The 17,500-nt window shown below is 44.6% G+C and overlaps 1 protein-coding gene across 4 annotated transcripts in view; it reads right to left on the bottom strand.

The window, feature by feature from the left end:
• The window catches only part of LOC143284715 (uncharacterized), a 64,472-nt gene that overhangs the window by 27,954 nt on the left and 19,018 nt on the right, over nt 1-17,500 (bottom strand). For all 4 annotated transcript variants that reach the window (XR_013055600.1, XM_076591651.1, XM_076591654.1 and 1 more), the window contains 7 exons: nt 16,004-16,141; nt 15,157-15,286; nt 10,851-10,941; nt 9,505-9,595; nt 6,785-6,948; nt 3,553-3,660; nt 2,269-2,448 (listed from right to left, as the gene is read on the bottom strand). Coding sequence is in view for 3 of the 4 variants with exons in the window: in XM_076591651.1 (XP_076447766.1) it covers nt 2,269-2,448; nt 3,553-3,660; nt 6,785-6,948; nt 9,505-9,595; nt 10,851-10,941; nt 15,157-15,286; nt 16,004-16,141 (902 nt within the window). In the remaining variant the exon portion in view is untranslated. The remainder of the gene's footprint in view (nt 1-2,268; nt 2,449-3,552; nt 3,661-6,784; nt 6,949-9,504; nt 9,596-10,850; nt 10,942-15,156; nt 15,287-16,003; nt 16,142-17,500) is intronic.

Below are 17,500 nucleotides of genomic sequence, written 5' to 3'. Positions count from 1 at the left end.
AAGTTCAATTGTGGCAGGTCCACTTCCTTTGTGTTAGCTGTGCTTGACTATGTATGTATACATATGTATGTGTACATAACTACATGCATGTATATGAATGTGTATTGTGTGTGCGTGCGTTTATGTAAGTTTGTGCCTGCCTATGTGTGTGTAGCTGCCAGATACACATGTATTGTTAAAATGTATGTATGCAGTGTGTGTGTGTGTGTGTGTGTGTGTGCGTGTGTGTGTGTGTGTGTGTGTGTGTGTGTGTAGTCATATTTTGGTGTGTGTATGTAACATAGATGTAATGTTTTATGTTAACAAAGCGTTTTTGTAAAGCACCTAGAGCAGATTTCTGGATAGTGTGCTATATAAGTATCCATTATTATTATTATTATTAAAATTCTTCTGCACAATAAGTTCACTCGGTCAAGTGCACAAAATATGCATGCACCCAAGGCCTGACTAAGCGCGTTGGGTTACGCTGCTGTCAAGTATCAGCTTAGCAGATGTGGTGCAGCGTATATGGATTTGTCCGGTCGCAGTGACGCCTCCTTGGGAAACTGAAACAGAGGTATAGATATAGATATAGATATAGTCCTGTTATAGCACCCTGAATTCAGGAACCTATTTTACCGGCAATTCTTGTGCATGTATGAAATGATATTACCATAAGCAGATGTTGTAGCCCATTTTCAGTGGATTTCGGCTCCTTATTTTGCACGTCATTTGACTCAGTTTTGATGCGGATTCAGTCACTAAAGTGCCACCATCTTGCTTTTTTTAAATTTTCTTCTTCGTTTGGTCTCACTGACCATGAAAATGCAACTAACAGATGAAATAATTTAGGACACTAAAACAGGACATTGTATGATAGTCAGTCGTTTTCGACTATGATTATCAGAACAGCAGAGGAGGTAACTGCTGTCCCGACTATCTGGGCTAGAATTTGATTATAGTGGAGAGTGTCTTGCCCAAGTTACATCCCCACTCTCTCGGCCAAGAGGGTTTCAGCACAGTCGGCGTTGGGATGGTTCCCAAAGGCCAACTTGCCCCCCAAGGCTGCAGCACTCACAGCCAGTGCAATTTTGCCTCCTTGTTTGAGAGTCACAGTCCTTAAGAGTGGAGTGATGGCCTAGAGGTAACGCGTCCGCCTAGGAAGCGAGAGAATCTGAGCGCGCTGGTTCGAATCACGGCTCAGCCACCGATATTTTCTCCCCCTCCACTAGACCTTGAGTGGTGGTCTGGACGCTAGTCATTCGGATGAGACGATAAACCGAGGTCCCGTGTGCAGCACGCACTTAGCGCACGTAAAAGAACCCACGGCAACAAAAGGGTTGTTCCTGGCAAAATTCTGTAGAAACATCCACGTCAATAGGAAAAACAAATAAAACTGCACGCAGGAAAAATACAAAAAAAAAAAAAAAAAGGGTGGCGCTGTAGTATAGCGACGCGCTCTCGCTGGGGAGAGCAGCCCGAATTTCACACAGAGAAATCTGTTGTGATTAAAAGAAATACAAAATACAAAAATACAAAATACAAAATAATATAAAAAAAATAAAATGATTTCCCATTGCAATAAAGAAACCATTAGTCATACAGCTCCCACTTTGCTGTTGGCCCAGCTGTAAAGTTATGTCAATCTGTGATAGACGCTCATAAGTACAAAAACAGGACATTACATATAGATATAATTTTTTTTTTTTTAAACAAGAGAGGCAAGGCCTTCAAGACTCACTTGTGATAAATTAAGTCCCCTAGCATTAATTACAGAGTAATTTCCCTTCTTTACTATCTGCACCAAAACGTTTTCAAAATAAATAAAAATTCCATGCTTAGTAAAAGAAGTTACTGTTTGAACAAAAAATGATAATAATGACTCCTCTTGTTCTTGTGTCAGAATAAGAGGTCAAAGTGCCAAGTTTAGAGAATACAAAAAATTTAAATATAACAGTAAATGCAGTTTGCATACAATTAGGCTTCTTTTTTTATTTTTTGTGCCCATTCCAGAGGTGCAATATTGTTTTAAACAAGATGACTGGAAAGAACTGAATTTTTCACATTTTTATGCCAAATTTGGTGTCAACTAACAAAGTATTTGCAGAGAAAATGTCAATGTTAAAGTTTACCACACACACACACACACACACACACACACACACACAGAGAGAGAGAGAGAGAGAGAGAGAGAGAGAGAGAGAGAGAGACAACCGAACACCGGGTTAAAACATAGACTCACTTTGTTTACACAAGTGAGTCAAAAAACAGAGCAACACCAGACCACACCTTTGTCGAGGATCCATGTAGAGTCGGAACAGCTCTCCGATTTCCGTGTCGCAAACGTGGAAACAGCGCATGCCCAGAACGCGCTGACTCTCGTCGAGGAAGGTAGCAAAGCTCCATTGTCGTGAACTGTCCGTTTCCAGCAGGTTTTGCAGCAACGGCGTCACCTTCTGCCGTAAACTTCTGCAGTGATGGACAGAGAGGGGGTGGGATGGGGGGGGGGGGGGTAGGAGAAAGAGGCAACATGATGAGGCAACGGCTTCAAACTGAAAATGTACACGTGTACGTCTGTGTGTCTGTGTGTCTGTCTCTCTCTGTCTCTCTGTCTCTGTCTCCCTTTCTCCCTCTCTCTTTCTCTCTCTCTCCCTCTCTCTCTCTCCTCTCTCTCTCTTTCTGTCTCTCACTTTCTCTGTCTCTCTCTCCCTCTCTCTCTGTCTCTCTCCCTCTCTCTCTCTCTCTCCCCCCTCTCTCTCCCCATCTCTCTCCCTCTCTCTATTTATCTGCCTCTCTCTCTCTCCCCCTCTCTCTCTTTCCCTCTCTCCCCCTCTCTCTGTCTCTATCTCTCCCTCTCTCTCTCTCTCGCCCCCTCTCTCTATTCCCCTCTCTCTCTCCCTCTCCCCCTCTCTCTCTCCCTCTCAGTTCAGTCTTTCTCTTTCTACGTGCTTTGGGTTACGCTGCTGGTCAGGCATCTGCACAGCAGATGTGGTGGTGTAGGGAATATGTATTTGTCCGAACGCAGTGACGCCTTATTGAGAAAATGAACTGAACTGTCTCTCTCTCTCTCTCTCTTAAAAAATGAGTACGAATGAAAGAATATAGATAGATATATACACATATTTTCACACACACACACACACACACACACAAATATATATATATATATATATATATATATATATATATATATATATATATATATATATATACTTGAGATGAAAGAAAAATGAGGCTGGGAGAGTAAACGGTTAAACAGCAATAAAGAGTGGCAATTCTCTCCATTTACAAGACAATACGGAATATATATATATATATATAGAGAGAGAGAGAGAGACGTACACACACATGTTCTCTCTCTCTCTCTCTCTCTCTCTCTCTCCGTTCCGCTCTCTCTCCTTCCCCCCCCCCCACCACCCGCCACCCCCTCTCTCTCTCTCTATTTTTCGCACTCTCGCCCCCCTCTCTTTCCATTCCCTTCCCCCCCCCCCACCCCCCACCAGCCCCACTCCCACAACATACCTTCCTCCCACCCTCCTTTCCTCCCTCTCCCCTTCTTATTTTAACGCTTACTCGGACATTCTGCAGTCACTAGGGGGCGCGCTCCCCCACCGAAACGTCCCATCCATCCTCTGGTCACCGGAAATGGAGCCCGGGGGCTTCTGGGAGATCATGACGAACCTGAAATGGACCAATCATGACGCCACGCACCAAATGCAATAGGGATGTCTGTCGGCCGACAACGATAGTAGGGGGACGAAGGGGAGAGAGACGGAAGGGGTTTGGTAAACCGGTGTGGGTGACGGACGGAGGCGGAGCGAAAAGTGTGGACAATGGGGGTAGGTGTGTGGGGGGGTAGTGGTTGGGGATGAGAGGGGCGAAAGGGGGCGTGGTGAGTGGTGAGGGGGTGGCGGGAGGGGCGGGGGGGAATGTTGCGGGAAGGCGCCCCACTCCTCTCACGCCCCCACCCCTCTTCCTCCCACACCCGTCCTTCCACAGCCACCACCACTACCATCATCACCCCCACTGCTGCTGAATCCTAGGACCGAGATCCCGTTCATAATCTTACCACCCTACTGAGTTGATGGCAACGCCTTTTACTGGGGGGGAAAAAGTGACAGTAAAAGGTTGGGTCGGTTTGCTTGGTGGAAATGACGATTCAGAACGCCGTGTTAGACGGGAGGTAGAAGGGGGCGGGGGGGGGGGGGGGGTGCGTGGGGGGGGGGGGGGGGGGGGGGGGGGTCAATTTTCAGGGAGATGGGGGTTGGAGAATGGGGGGTGTGGTTGGTGCGAGTTGAAGTGAGGCGTCGGAGAGGGTGTGGATTGGAGGAGTTGTGGTTGGGGGGCGGTGGGGGACGGTGGGGGATGGGGGGGGAGGGGCGGGGGCAGGGAAGGGAGGGTGCTGTGACGTATGCGTGGTCCTTGAAAGGTGATAGGTTATTGATCCGGGCAGCAACAGGGGGGGTGATGGGGAGACTGTTAGATGGAGAGGGAAGGGGAGGATAGGAACACAGTTTAGTTAGTTTAGTGGTGGGTTGGGTTTGGGTTGGGTTGGGTTGGGTTGGCTGGCGTTAAGTGGGGTGCGATGGGGATTAATTGGCTGGGTTGGTGGTTGACTGAGTCGTTGGGGGGTGGGGGGGGGTGGAGGAGCTGGATTGGGGTGGTTTTAGCTGGTTGATTGGTTTGCCTGGTTTCTTTCTGTTTTCACTCAACACCCCTGTCACACCGACAAGTTAAAACATGGAACACCAACACACACACACACACAAACACAGGCACACACACACACACACACACACACACACACACACACACACACACACACACACACACACACACACTGGGAGACAAATCTCCACACGTTCTTAGCATTCCGGACCATTTCAACAACACCGCACTTTTACATGGTGCCTGTGTTTAGAAACTATACAAGGACAAAATATTTACTGTGTGTCAATTTCTCCATTCTACCTGTCAAAAACATAATGATATCTAAATTCCATAGTTCTATGTATAAATTAATTCTATGCATATTATTTATTATTCTATATTTCTATTTCATCTCTATACATTTACATTCTACAACTTTTCCCCAGTTGTAGACATCTTAAATTCTATACAGTCTATACATCGTAAATTCTGCCCGCTCGATCTTAAAACTATACCCTCGTAGGCTAGCATGGTATCTCGCATCTCTGGCCTGCTGGTCCTGGCTACTCCGAAGAGGCAGTCTAAACTCTTCTTCAAAATCTCAAAATTCTGCATATACCAATTTTAAATGGTACACGCTCGATCTAATGTTGTGGTGAGCGTAGTATTAAGAGATTTTTTTTTTTACTGTTGTTCAAGACTCCTCCAAAGGTTAAGCTCTGTCTAAACTCTACACATCCTGAATTTTATACACTCAATCTCATTTCTATAGTAAACGTGGAAAGATCATCTTACACTGCTTTTCAGTCGTTATTGGCTGTTATTATCTCTGTCTCTATTCTATCCTATCTCTGTCTTGATTCTAAACGTCATGAATTGTACAGACTCACTCTCAATCCTATAATAAGCGAGAAAAATCATCTTACATTGCTCTTCTATTGTTGTCGGCTGTTCCCAAACATAATGTCTAAATTATATCCTCTCTCTGTCTAAATTCTTGACATCACGATTTCTATACACTCGAACTCAATCCTATAATAGGCGTAGATATGTAATCTTACATTGCTTTTTCTGTTGTTATTGGCTGTTCCCAAACATATGTCTGCATTGCTCTTCTGTTGTTATTGGCTGTTCCAAACATAATATGTCTAAATTCTGTCTTATCTCTGTCATAATTCTAGACATCTTGAATTATGTACACTCGATCTCAGTTCTTTATGATAAGTGTAGAAAGATAATCTTATATTGCGTTTCTGTTGTTATTGTCTGTTCCCCAACATATCTAACTTCCATTTTATCTCTGCCTAAATTCAATTCTAAACAACTTGAATTCTATACGCTCGATCCCAATTCTATATTAAGTGTAGAAAGATCATCTACATTGGGGTTTTTTCTGTTGATACGGGCTGTTCCCAAACGTCAGTGTAAATTTCATAATATCTCTGTCTAAATTCTAGATATTGTAATTCTCAGCACTAGATCTTTGTATACTTTATTTAAATTCTACAAACAAACAAAAAAAGTCGCAAGAGATTTCATACTGCGTCCCTGTTGTTCAAGGTTGCTCCCAAGGATCAAAATCCATTCTCTTGATTCTAGGCATCTTGAATTTCTTGCACCACATCTAAATTCAATATCTCTTTTTATTTTCTATAGTCTGTGTATCATAAATCACATACACTCAATTCATTAAATGATATGCGCAGCAAGAGATCTCACATTTGCGCCCCCGTTGTCAGTTCAAGGCTCCAGCCTATTGTCAGTCTCAATCATATCATACACTCTCTCTAAATTCTGGTCATCTTGAATTCGACACACTCGATTAAAACTGGAAAAGTAAGCGAAGCAAGAGATCTCCCGTTGCATTTCAGTTGTTCCTGACCACTAGACATTTTCAGTCATAAGCAACAGATCTAACTTCAATACATCTATTATCTAAATTCTATATATCTTCTGTTGTACACAGTCGATCTAAAATTCTGTAATGAGCGTAGCAAGAGATCTCACATTGCTTTTGTGTTGTTCCTGACCACTAGACATTTTCAGTCATATGCAACAGATCTAACTTCAATACATCTGTTATCTAAATTCTATATATCTTCTGTTGTACACAGTCGATCTAAAATTCTGTAATGAGCGAAGCAAGAGATCTCACATTGCTTTTCTGTTGTTCCTGGCTCCCCCAAGGGGTCGAAACGGGACCGAGGCTGTCATGGCGTGGTACAAGGTGCAACCGAGGCTCCACAGTTCCCCGGATGTAGGGTTGATGGCGGAGTGGCTCTTGTGTCCAAAGAAGGCCGATTTATACAGCACTGGGTGCTAGCATGGCACAGCATCAAAAAGCCATTGTCAACCTCAGGGTAACACCGGGCACATTTCAGTCAGAAAACTACAGGAATTTTCTGACAACTCAGCATGTTTAAATCAGAAAATTACACGAAAACTCGAAATCTTTAAATCAGAAAACCACCGGAAAACTCAGCATTCTTTAATCAGAAAAGTACCGGAACAATCTTTTTTTCAGAAAACTACCTGAAAACTCAGCACCCTTAGATATGAAAACGACCAGAAAACTTATAAAAAAAACTGCCGAAAATCTGCATTTTTTTAAAATGAGAAGCCTACTGGAAAACTGAGCATGTATGAAATAGAAAACTGCGGGAAAAATCAAATTGTTTGAAAAAGAAAATCTAAGCATGAATTTGAAGTTAGAAACTTATCTTTGATCCTTCTACTGATGGGGACACTGATAAGACAGCAATACACATAATTTTTTTCTAAGGTAGAAAAGCAACAAATGAGATATCAATGTCGTGAGCATTGGAATGATCTTGTGTGTGTGTGTGTGTGTGTGTGTGTGTGTGTGTGTGTGTGTGTGTGTGTGGAGAGAGAGAGAGAGAGAGAATGTCAGTAAATGAGTACATGAGTATTTGGTTGGATCGAGTGAATGAGTGAGTGAATGTGTGTGTGTTACATTATTTGCATTAGTAATCATAGGTAAAATGAATGGAACAAAATTGATGAATGTGAATGTGCTAATAATGTACACTCTCAATTTATACAGACGTTTCAATACGTATATATTATTGTACAATTGTCACAGGGAAGCAGCTTAGCAAAATCTCTAAAAGGTGACTTTCGGACAAGAAAACAAATTAAAACAAAAATCCAAATTAGATGGACCAGAAAAGCACACCGAGAAAAGAAGACATTACAAAAAAAAGAAAAAAAAAAAAAAAGAAAGACGGACAGGCAGACAGACAGTAAGAAAATGCAGAAAAACAGCGAGAATGATAAGCAAGTGGACATATTCAGTTCGCGTGCACAATTTCTAGGTGAGGACATTCGCCCAAACGACACAAAAAATATATAAATGAAAATAAATGAGTAACTGTCTGATAACTATAAATCATGAGAGATCACTCGCTTCGGGAAGAAAGGTCAATATCGTGAATTTGCTCGGTTGAAAATTTTATTTCCACGAAAAGTAGTAAAACATCCACCACCAAATAGTAAATTCATAGAGGAAATAATGTTCTTGTTTCATGATGGGATTGTTGTTATTGCTATTGCTTTTTAGCACCCAAAGTAAATTCATTGAGAAAATAATAATAATAATGTTCTTGTTTCATGCAGCTGCTGGCGTTGTTGCTATTGCTTTTAGCACACACGTGTTGCCATAACGGCCAATCACCATGGCAGTCAATAACGGCGACTTCATGATCATGATCAACATGAAAATTAATAACTGTGACTTCCCGATTCATTGTGTGACTAAGGCACATGCATGTTCTTCGTGGACATCAACATTTATTTCATTACTGTGACTCACGCGCACGCGCATGTCATGTCACGTGATTTGGCGCACCTTCAGGAGACCAGCGCTAATAGAGACCCGGAGGGCAACAAATGGTCAAAATTAATTGATTAACTCTTTCCGTACGAACGACAAAATCGACGACGACGTACGCGCTTCGCCGCTGCTGATGCCATTGAAATGTCAGTAGCGGAGGGTTCTAATAAGGATGAAGAGGTGGATGAAGACAAAGAATACCCACTATTCCTAACGTGTGACAAAAGCCAACAGGCCGGGCCATTCAGACTCCCCGAGTTCGAATCTCGGTAACGGTGCCTGGTGGGTAAAGGGTGGAGATTTTTCCGATCTCCCAGGTCAACATAATCATTTGCAGACCTGCTTGTGCCTGAACCCCCTTCGTGTGTATACACATAGCAGAAGATCAAATACGCGCGTTAAAGATCCTGTCACCCATGTCAACGTTCGGTGGGTTATGGAAACAAGAACATACCCAGCATGCACACCCCCGAAAACGGAGCATGGCGGCCTACATGGCGGGGTAAAAACAGTCATACACGTAAAAGCCCACTCGTGTACATATGAGTGAACGTGGGAATTGCAGCCCACGAACGAAGAAGAAGAATTCAAACTCCGCGTCAGATGGGTTCTTTCTGGGAGGAGGGAACGGAGAGGTTGGGGGGGGGGGGGTTGAAGGAAGGGAGATAACTGACAGTCCCGAGTGAGTTGTTAATCACGACACTGTGTGTGTGTCATCGACCTTGCAGTAGCAAAAGTCGCACATTAATTTTATGAATGTTGTCAATTACTTACGACACACTAACAAGTCATCAAAAAGCAAGAACATTGTAAAAAAAAAAAATTTAATTACACACTAACAAGCCATCAAAAAGCAAGAACATAATAATAATAATAATAATAATAATAATAATAATTGTTATTATTTTACATTTCGCTCTGATGTGCTTTTATTTTCATCAGATAACCATCTTGTTACCCCCGAGGTCTTTTCGCGGAGACTATATGAATCAGTTCCCACTGATAATTTATAGTCAGCTCACCAGGTATTCTTCAGTGCCCACGATAGAAGTCATCTGCTCGGTATCCGTGGCCTCTCGACTAGTACCGAAGTCAGACAACTTGAATTCGCACCTACAAGCAAGAAAAGAACAGTAGAAGTAGTAGTAGCAGCAATAGTAGTAGTAGCAGTTGCTGTTGTTGTTATTCCACATATAGATATCTGAACTTCGCATCAACCCAACGAGCTGATCAGGACTTGAGAGCCTAAACATAGCTAGATTTATGTGAAACAGTAACAGGAAATAAGATAATCAAACTTTGTTGTTGTTCAAAGTAAATGCACGAGAAAGAAATTAAGTGAAAGATACGTAGGATGCAAAATACATGAAATAAAACATGAACAAACATCGGCAGGCGTACTCAGCGAACCCCGTACGCTCCTTCACTGACACACGCGCATACTAAGTGTACACACACACACACACACACACGCACGCACGCACGCAAGACACACACACACACACACATAAAATTTGCTGCAATTTGTCCCACGACGAAATCTCTGATCATACCACTCGATTCGCACCAGACCTCCCTTCTGTCATTTTATCTCAGAACTTAATCAGTTTAGAGCCGATAAGGGGTGTGAGGTAGAGGGGTGGGGGGCGATGGAAGTGGTGGTGGTGGTAGTGGTGGTGGTTCGCCATTGTGGTTCCACGCAGAACGATCTGTTTGCTAACTTCTATTTGTTTGCCAGAGGGGAGAGGCGGGGGGGGGGGGGGAAGGCAGGGAAGGAGGGAGGGGGTATGTGGGTGGGGGAAGGGTTGGCGGGTTTTGTTTGTGTTTGTGTTTGTGTTGTGTCGTGTTGAGTTTTGTTTATTGTTGGTTTTTGATTGGAGACGGACGGAGGCAGCCCCATCTTTTCTTTCATCACAAAGCGCTTTGTCCGCTCTTCCTTCGGGTTGTTGGCAGCGTGGATGATCCGTGCTGAGATTTGCTCGGCGTCATTGGTCCCTTGTTATTGGTCGTTGTTGTTATCATTATCATCGTTGTTGTTGTCGTCGTCGTCGGCCTTTTCGCTTCTTCTTTTCTTCTTCCTCCTCCTCCTCCTCCTCCTTCTTCTTCTTCTGATCCGCCTTATCATCATCATCATCATCATCACCATTATCGTGACATCGCTATAATAATAATAATAATTTATCATCATCATCATCATTGTTGTTGTTGTTGTTGTGTATTTGAGTTTTGTCTTTGATCTGTTTCTTTTTTTTTCTTTTTTTCTTTCCCTTTTTTTTTTTCCTTGATGACATTCTTGATTAAATGATTATGAAACGTTCTCTTCAATGCAGACAAGCATATCATTTTCTGAGACAGACACCGCACTTACTTGCCGTTCTCGTGAACATGACGGAGAATGTTGCCTGGTTTGATGTCCCGATGAACCAAGCCTGTTGCTCGTAGGTAGCTCAGGGCATCCACTGACATCACATCACATCACACCACATCATCAACACATCACATCACATCACATCATCAACACATCACATCACATCACATCATCAACACATCACATCACACCACATCACATCACACCACATCACACCACATCATCAACACATCACATCACATCATCAACACATCACACCACACCACATCATCAACACATCACATCACACCACACCACATCATCAACACATCACATCACATCGCATCACATCATCAACACATCACATCACATCACATCACACCACATCATCAACACATCACATCACATCACATCATCAACACATCACATCACATCACACCACATCATCAACACATCACATCACACCACATCATCAACACATCACATCATCAACACATCACATCACATCACATCACATCACACCACATCATCAACACATCACATCACATCACATCATCAACACATCACATCACATCACACCACATCATCAACACATCACATCACATCATCAACACATCACATCACATCACATCATCAACACATCACATCACATCACACCACATCATCAACACATCACATCACATCACATCATCAACACATCACATCACATCACACCACATCATCAACACATCACATCACACCACATCATCAACACATCACATCACACCACAGCATCAACACATCACATCACATCATCAACACATCACATCACATCACACCACATCATCAACACATCACATCACATCATCAACACATCACATCATCAAGAAGAAGAACAAGGAGGAGGAGGAGGAGAGGCAGATAGACAGACAGACAGACAGTCAGTCAGATCGTCGTGTCAACAGAGTCAATAAACACATAACAATAATCAACAGCTCTGACAACATGAACGTCAATGAAAATCTAAAGGCTGGGAAGATGGCTCTTAAAATACCCCCCTCCCGACCCCACACACAGACACCCAATCCCGCACCACCACTAAAACTCTCTCTCTCTCTCTCTCTCTCTCTCTCTCTCTCTCTCTCTTCATCTCAGTAGTAAGAAGAACAAAAACACCACCGCTACTACTATTACTACCACCACTACAACAAATATGAAGGAGAAGAAAAAGGAGAAGAATGATGAGGATAATGATGATGATGATTGTAAGAATAGTAATGATAACAACAACAACACCAACAACAACAACAACAACACCAACAACAACAACACCAACAACAACACCAACAGTATTTAATTAATCAAAAACAACACTGACAAAACCAGAGGGGGCAAGCAGGTAACAACAACAACAACAACAAGACCTCAACGATTACCGCTACACCACTGAATCAGTGAAGTGTGTGTGTGTGGGGGGGGGGGGGGGGAGGCGGGGGGGGGGGGGCAGTGATAGCAACAATACTTAATAAAGATTTTTTTTTTTTAAACACTGACAAAACAGAAGGTAAACAGGGAAGAACAACAACAACAAGACTTCAATGATTACCGCTACACCACTGAATCAGTGGAGTGTGTGTGTGTGTTGGGGGGGGGGTGTAGTGAGCAGTGATAGCAACAATACTTAATAAAGATTTTTTTTTTTAAACACTGACAAAACAGAAGGTAAACAGGGAAGAACAACAACAACAAGACCTCAACAATTACCGCTACACCACTGAATCAGTGAAGTGTGTGTGTGGTGGGGGGGGGGGGGGTAGTGAGCAGTGATAGTAACAGTACTTAACAAAGATTTTTTTTTTAAACACTGACAAAACAGAAGCTAAACAGGGAACAACAACAACAAGACTTCAACGATTACCGCTACACCACTGAATCAGTGGAGTGTGTGTGTGGAGAGAGGGGGGGGGCGAGGGGGGGGGGGCGTGGAGGAGGCTAGTGAGCAGTGATAGCAACAGTACTTAATTAATAACAACACTGACAAAACAGAAGCTAAGCAGGGAACAGCAACAACAACAACAAGACTTCAAAGATTACCGCTACACCACTGAATCAGTGGAGTGTGTGAGTCGGCGTGGGTGGGAGGGTATGGAGGAGGCTAGTGAACAGTGATAGCAACAGTACTTAATCAAGAACAACACTGACAAAACCAGAAGGCAAACAACACCATCAATACCACCACCACCAACAACAACAAGACGTCAACGATTACCGCTACACCACTGAATCAGTGGAGTGTGTGTGTGGAGAGGGGGGGGGGGGGGGGGGGGGGGGGCGTGGAGGAGGCTAGTGAGCACTGATAGCAACAGTACTTAATCAAGAACAACACTGACAAAACCAGAAGGCAAGCAGGGAACAACACCATCAATACCACCACCAACAACAACAACAAGACGTCAACGATTACCGCTACACCACTGAATCAGTGGAGTGGGGGGGGATGGGGGGGGTAGTGGGGGAGGCTAGTGAGCACTGATAGCAACAGTACTTAATTAATAACAACACTGACAAAACAGAAGCTAAGCAGGGAACAACAACAACAACAACAAGACTTCAAAGATTACCGCTACACCACTGAATCAGTGGAGTGTGTGAGTCGACGTGGGTGGGGGGGTATGTGTGAGGGTAGTGAACAGTGATAGCAACAGTACTTAATCAAGAACAACACTGACAAATCCAGAAGGCAAGCAGGGAACAACACCATCAATACCACCACCACCAACAACAACAAGACGTCAACGATTACCGCTACACCACTGAATCAGTGGAGTGTGTGTGTGGGTGTGGGGGGATATGGGGGGTGGGAAGTGGGGGAGGCTAGTGAGCAGTGATAGCAAAAGTACTTAATTAATAACAACACTGACAAAACAGAAGCCAAGCAGGGAACAGCAACAACAACAAGACTTCAAAGATTACCGCTACACCACTGAATCAGTGGAGTGTGTGAGTCGGCGTGGGTGGGAGGGTATGGAGGAGGCTAGTGAACAGTGATAGCAGTAGTACTTAATCAAGAACAACACTGACAAAACCAGAAGGCAAGCAGGGAACAACAACATCAATACCACCACCAACAACAACAACAACAAGACTTCAACGATTACCGCTACACCACTGAATCAGTGGAGTGGGGGGGGTATGGGGGGGGGAGTGGGGGAGGCTAGTGAGCACTGATAGCAACAGTATAATTAATAACAACACTGACAAAACAGAAGCTAAGCAGGGAACAACAACAACAACAAGACTTCAAAGATTACCGCTACACCACTGAATCAGTGGAGCGTGTGAGTCGGCATGGGGGGGGGGGGGGGGGGTATGTGTGAGGGTAGTGAACAGTGATAGCAACAGTACTTAATCAAGAACAACACTGACAAATCCAGAAGGCAAGCAGGGAACAATAACATCAATACCACCAACAACAACAACAACAAGACTTCAACGATTACCGCTACACCACTGAATCAGTGGAGTGTGTGTGTGGGTGTGGGTGGGGATGGGGAGGGGGGTGTGGGGAAGGCTAGTGAGCACTGATAGCAACAGTACTTAATTAATAACAGCACTGACAAAACAGAAGCTAAACAGGGAACAACAACAACAAGACTTCAAAGATTACCGCTACACCACTGACTCAGTGGGGAGTGTGTGGGTGTGGGGGGGGAGAGTGGGTGAGGTAGTGAGCAGTGATAGCAACAGTACTTAATAAAGATATTTTTAAACACTGACAAAACAGAAGGCAAGCAGGGAACAACAACAACAAGAAGACTTCAAAGATTACTGTACACCACTGAATCAGTGGTGTGTGTGTTGGGGGCGGGGGGTGGGGGGTGGGGCGGAATGCGAGGGAGGAAGTGGGGGAGGGTAGTTAGCAGTGATAACAAGAGTACTTGATTAAAAGCAACGCTGACAAAACAGAAGGCAGACAGGGAACAACACCACCACCAACAATAACAACAACAACAACAAAACCTCAACGATTATCGTTATACTGAATCAGTGGGATGTGTGTGTAGGGGTGGGGTATGGGGGGGGGGGGCGGGGGGAGTGTGATAGTGAACAGTGATAGCAACAGTACTTAATCAAAAACAACACTGACAAAACCACAAGGCAAACAAGAACCAACACCACCACCACCAACAACAACAATAAGACTTCAACGAATACCGCTACATCACTGAATCAGTGGGGAGTGTGTGTGGGTGTGGGTGTGCTTGGGTTTGGGGTAGTGGTGCCGTGGGGGCCAAGGAAGGAGGTGGGGTGTGGGGGCGGTAAGTGAGCCGTGACGTGACTGACTGACCCAGGCTCCGTAGCAGGGTGAGGAAGTCTGTGTCGTCCAGGCCGCAGGCGTTCTCTGGCTGCTGGAGGAAGGCGTGGAGGCTGCCCCCGTTACACCGCTCCATCACCATCACCGGCCTGCCTGAACCCACCTGTACCAACAGCGCACCATCCATCAGTCATACACACACACACACACACACACACACACACACACACACACACACACACACTTACACACACACACACACACACACACACACACACACACAAGCGCGCATATTTGTTAACAGCTGATGATGATGGTGGTGCCCGTGGTGGTGGTAGTGGTGGTGGTGGTGATAGAGGTGATGGTGAGGTTGATTATGATGATGATGATGATGATGGTGGTGGTGATGGTGGTGGTGAGGGGGAAGGGTAGTGGTGATGTTGGTGGTGGTGGTGGTGGTGGTGGTGGTGGGGATGATGATGGTGATGATGATGATGGCAGTGATGGTGGCGGTGGCGGTGGTAATGGTGGTGGTGTGGTGGTGGTGGTGGCAATGATGGTGGTGGTGATGGAGGTGATGGTGAGGATGATTATGATGATGATGATGGTGATGGTGGTAGTGAGTGGGGAGGGTAGTGGTCATGGTGGTGGTGGTGGCGGTGGGGATGATGATGGTGATGATGATGATGATGGTAGTGATGGTGGCGGTGGCGGGGGTGATGGTGGTGGTTGTATTGTGATGATGATGATGATGACGACGACGACGACGACGACAAGGAGGAGTCCGCATCGCTTCATCACCATCACCATCACCATCACCACCACACCACTCACCACCCACCCAGACAGGAGTACAAGTGCCCAAGGTGATCCCACCTACCTCGAAGGTGAGGTCGTACATGCGGACGATGTTTGGGCAGGACAGCCTACCCAGGGTGCGAGCCTCCTGCACCAGCTGACTGCTCAGCACGGGAGAGGGGTCCCTCAGGACCTTCAGGGCGTGACGGCGTCCCGTTCCCTGAAACGACCGGCGCAATAGCCGAATGGTTAAAGCGTTGGACTGTCAATCTGAGGGTCCCGGGTTCGAATCACGGTGACGGCGCCTGGTGGGTGAAGGGAGGAGATTTTTACGATTTCCCAGGTCAACATATGTGCAGACCTGCTAGTGCCTGAACCCCCTTCGTGTGTATATGCAAGCAGAAGATCAAATGCGCACGTTAAAGATCCTGTAAGCCATGTCAGCGTTCGGTGGGTTATGGAAACAAGAACATACCCAGCATGCACACCCCCGAAAACGGAGTATGGCTGCCTACATGGCGGGGTAAAAACGGTCATACACGTAAAAGCCCACTCGTGTGCATACGAGTGAACGTGGGAGTTGCAGCCCACGAACGCAGAAGAAGAAATTCCCTGAAACGTCCAGCTTCAAGGTTAGCGGGGTGATGATGGTTAGTGAAGTTCCCGTAAGCCTTTCTGCACAGGCCATCGGGGGGGGGGGGGGGGCAGTGATATCATTAAGTATCCACTGTGTGTGTGTGTGTGTGAGAGAGAGAGAGAGAGAGAGAGAGAGAGAGACTAGGGCTCGGTATTTTGGAAGGCATAGCGTTTCCCCATACCCTAAAATGTTAAGTTAACTCACTCAGTACGGTCAGTCCTCTCTTCTCCTCTACACAGACCCCTCGGATGTCCAGTGGGTGTCTCAATGACCCAACCTTTAGCTTCCGTCGTCAGAATTGTGGTATTCTTTGTCAACATTCACCTCTTCAGTATAAGAGCCTTCCGCTTGCAATATTTTGATGATGGTAATTGGGGTGAAACGCTGTTAACGTCGTCTCTTTCGCCGTTCGTATGGAGAGAGTTAAAGTTCCCATGGCCTTTCACCGTCTCTGGGGCAGTGAGTTCATTAAGTATCTGTGTTTGTGTAAGGCTCGGTGTGTGTGTATATATATATATATATATATATATATATATATATATATATATATACGTGTGACCGACTGGTGTGAAAGCGCTTTGATTTGTCTCTGCACAAGATTCAGCGCTATATAAATATTTATTATTATTATTATTATCATTATTATTATCATCATCATCATTATTATTATTATTATTGTTGTTGCTGTTGTTGTTGTAGAAAGGCATGGAGTCGTCGCGTACCCTGAAATGTTCAAGTCAAACTTTATAAGGTTACAAGTCCTATAACCTTTTAAGGACGTCGGGGCATTGAATTCATTATAAATTATATCCACTGTGCCTAGGACTTGCAGTCGTCCCATGCCCCAAAATGTTAAGGTTAAAGGTACATGGTTGATAAAGGTCACAAAGCCATTCGGGGCCAGTGATTTCTTTCTTTCTTTCTTTCTTTCTTTCTTATTTT

Source organism: Babylonia areolata, chromosome 8 (assembly GCF_041734735.1).
Source record: "Babylonia areolata isolate BAREFJ2019XMU chromosome 8, ASM4173473v1, whole genome shotgun sequence".
Classification (NCBI taxonomy): domain Eukaryota; kingdom Metazoa; phylum Mollusca; class Gastropoda; order Neogastropoda; family Buccinidae; genus Babylonia; species Babylonia areolata.
Note: the sequence above shows the minus strand (reverse complement) of the source record. Positions and strands in the feature narration are given on the sequence as shown.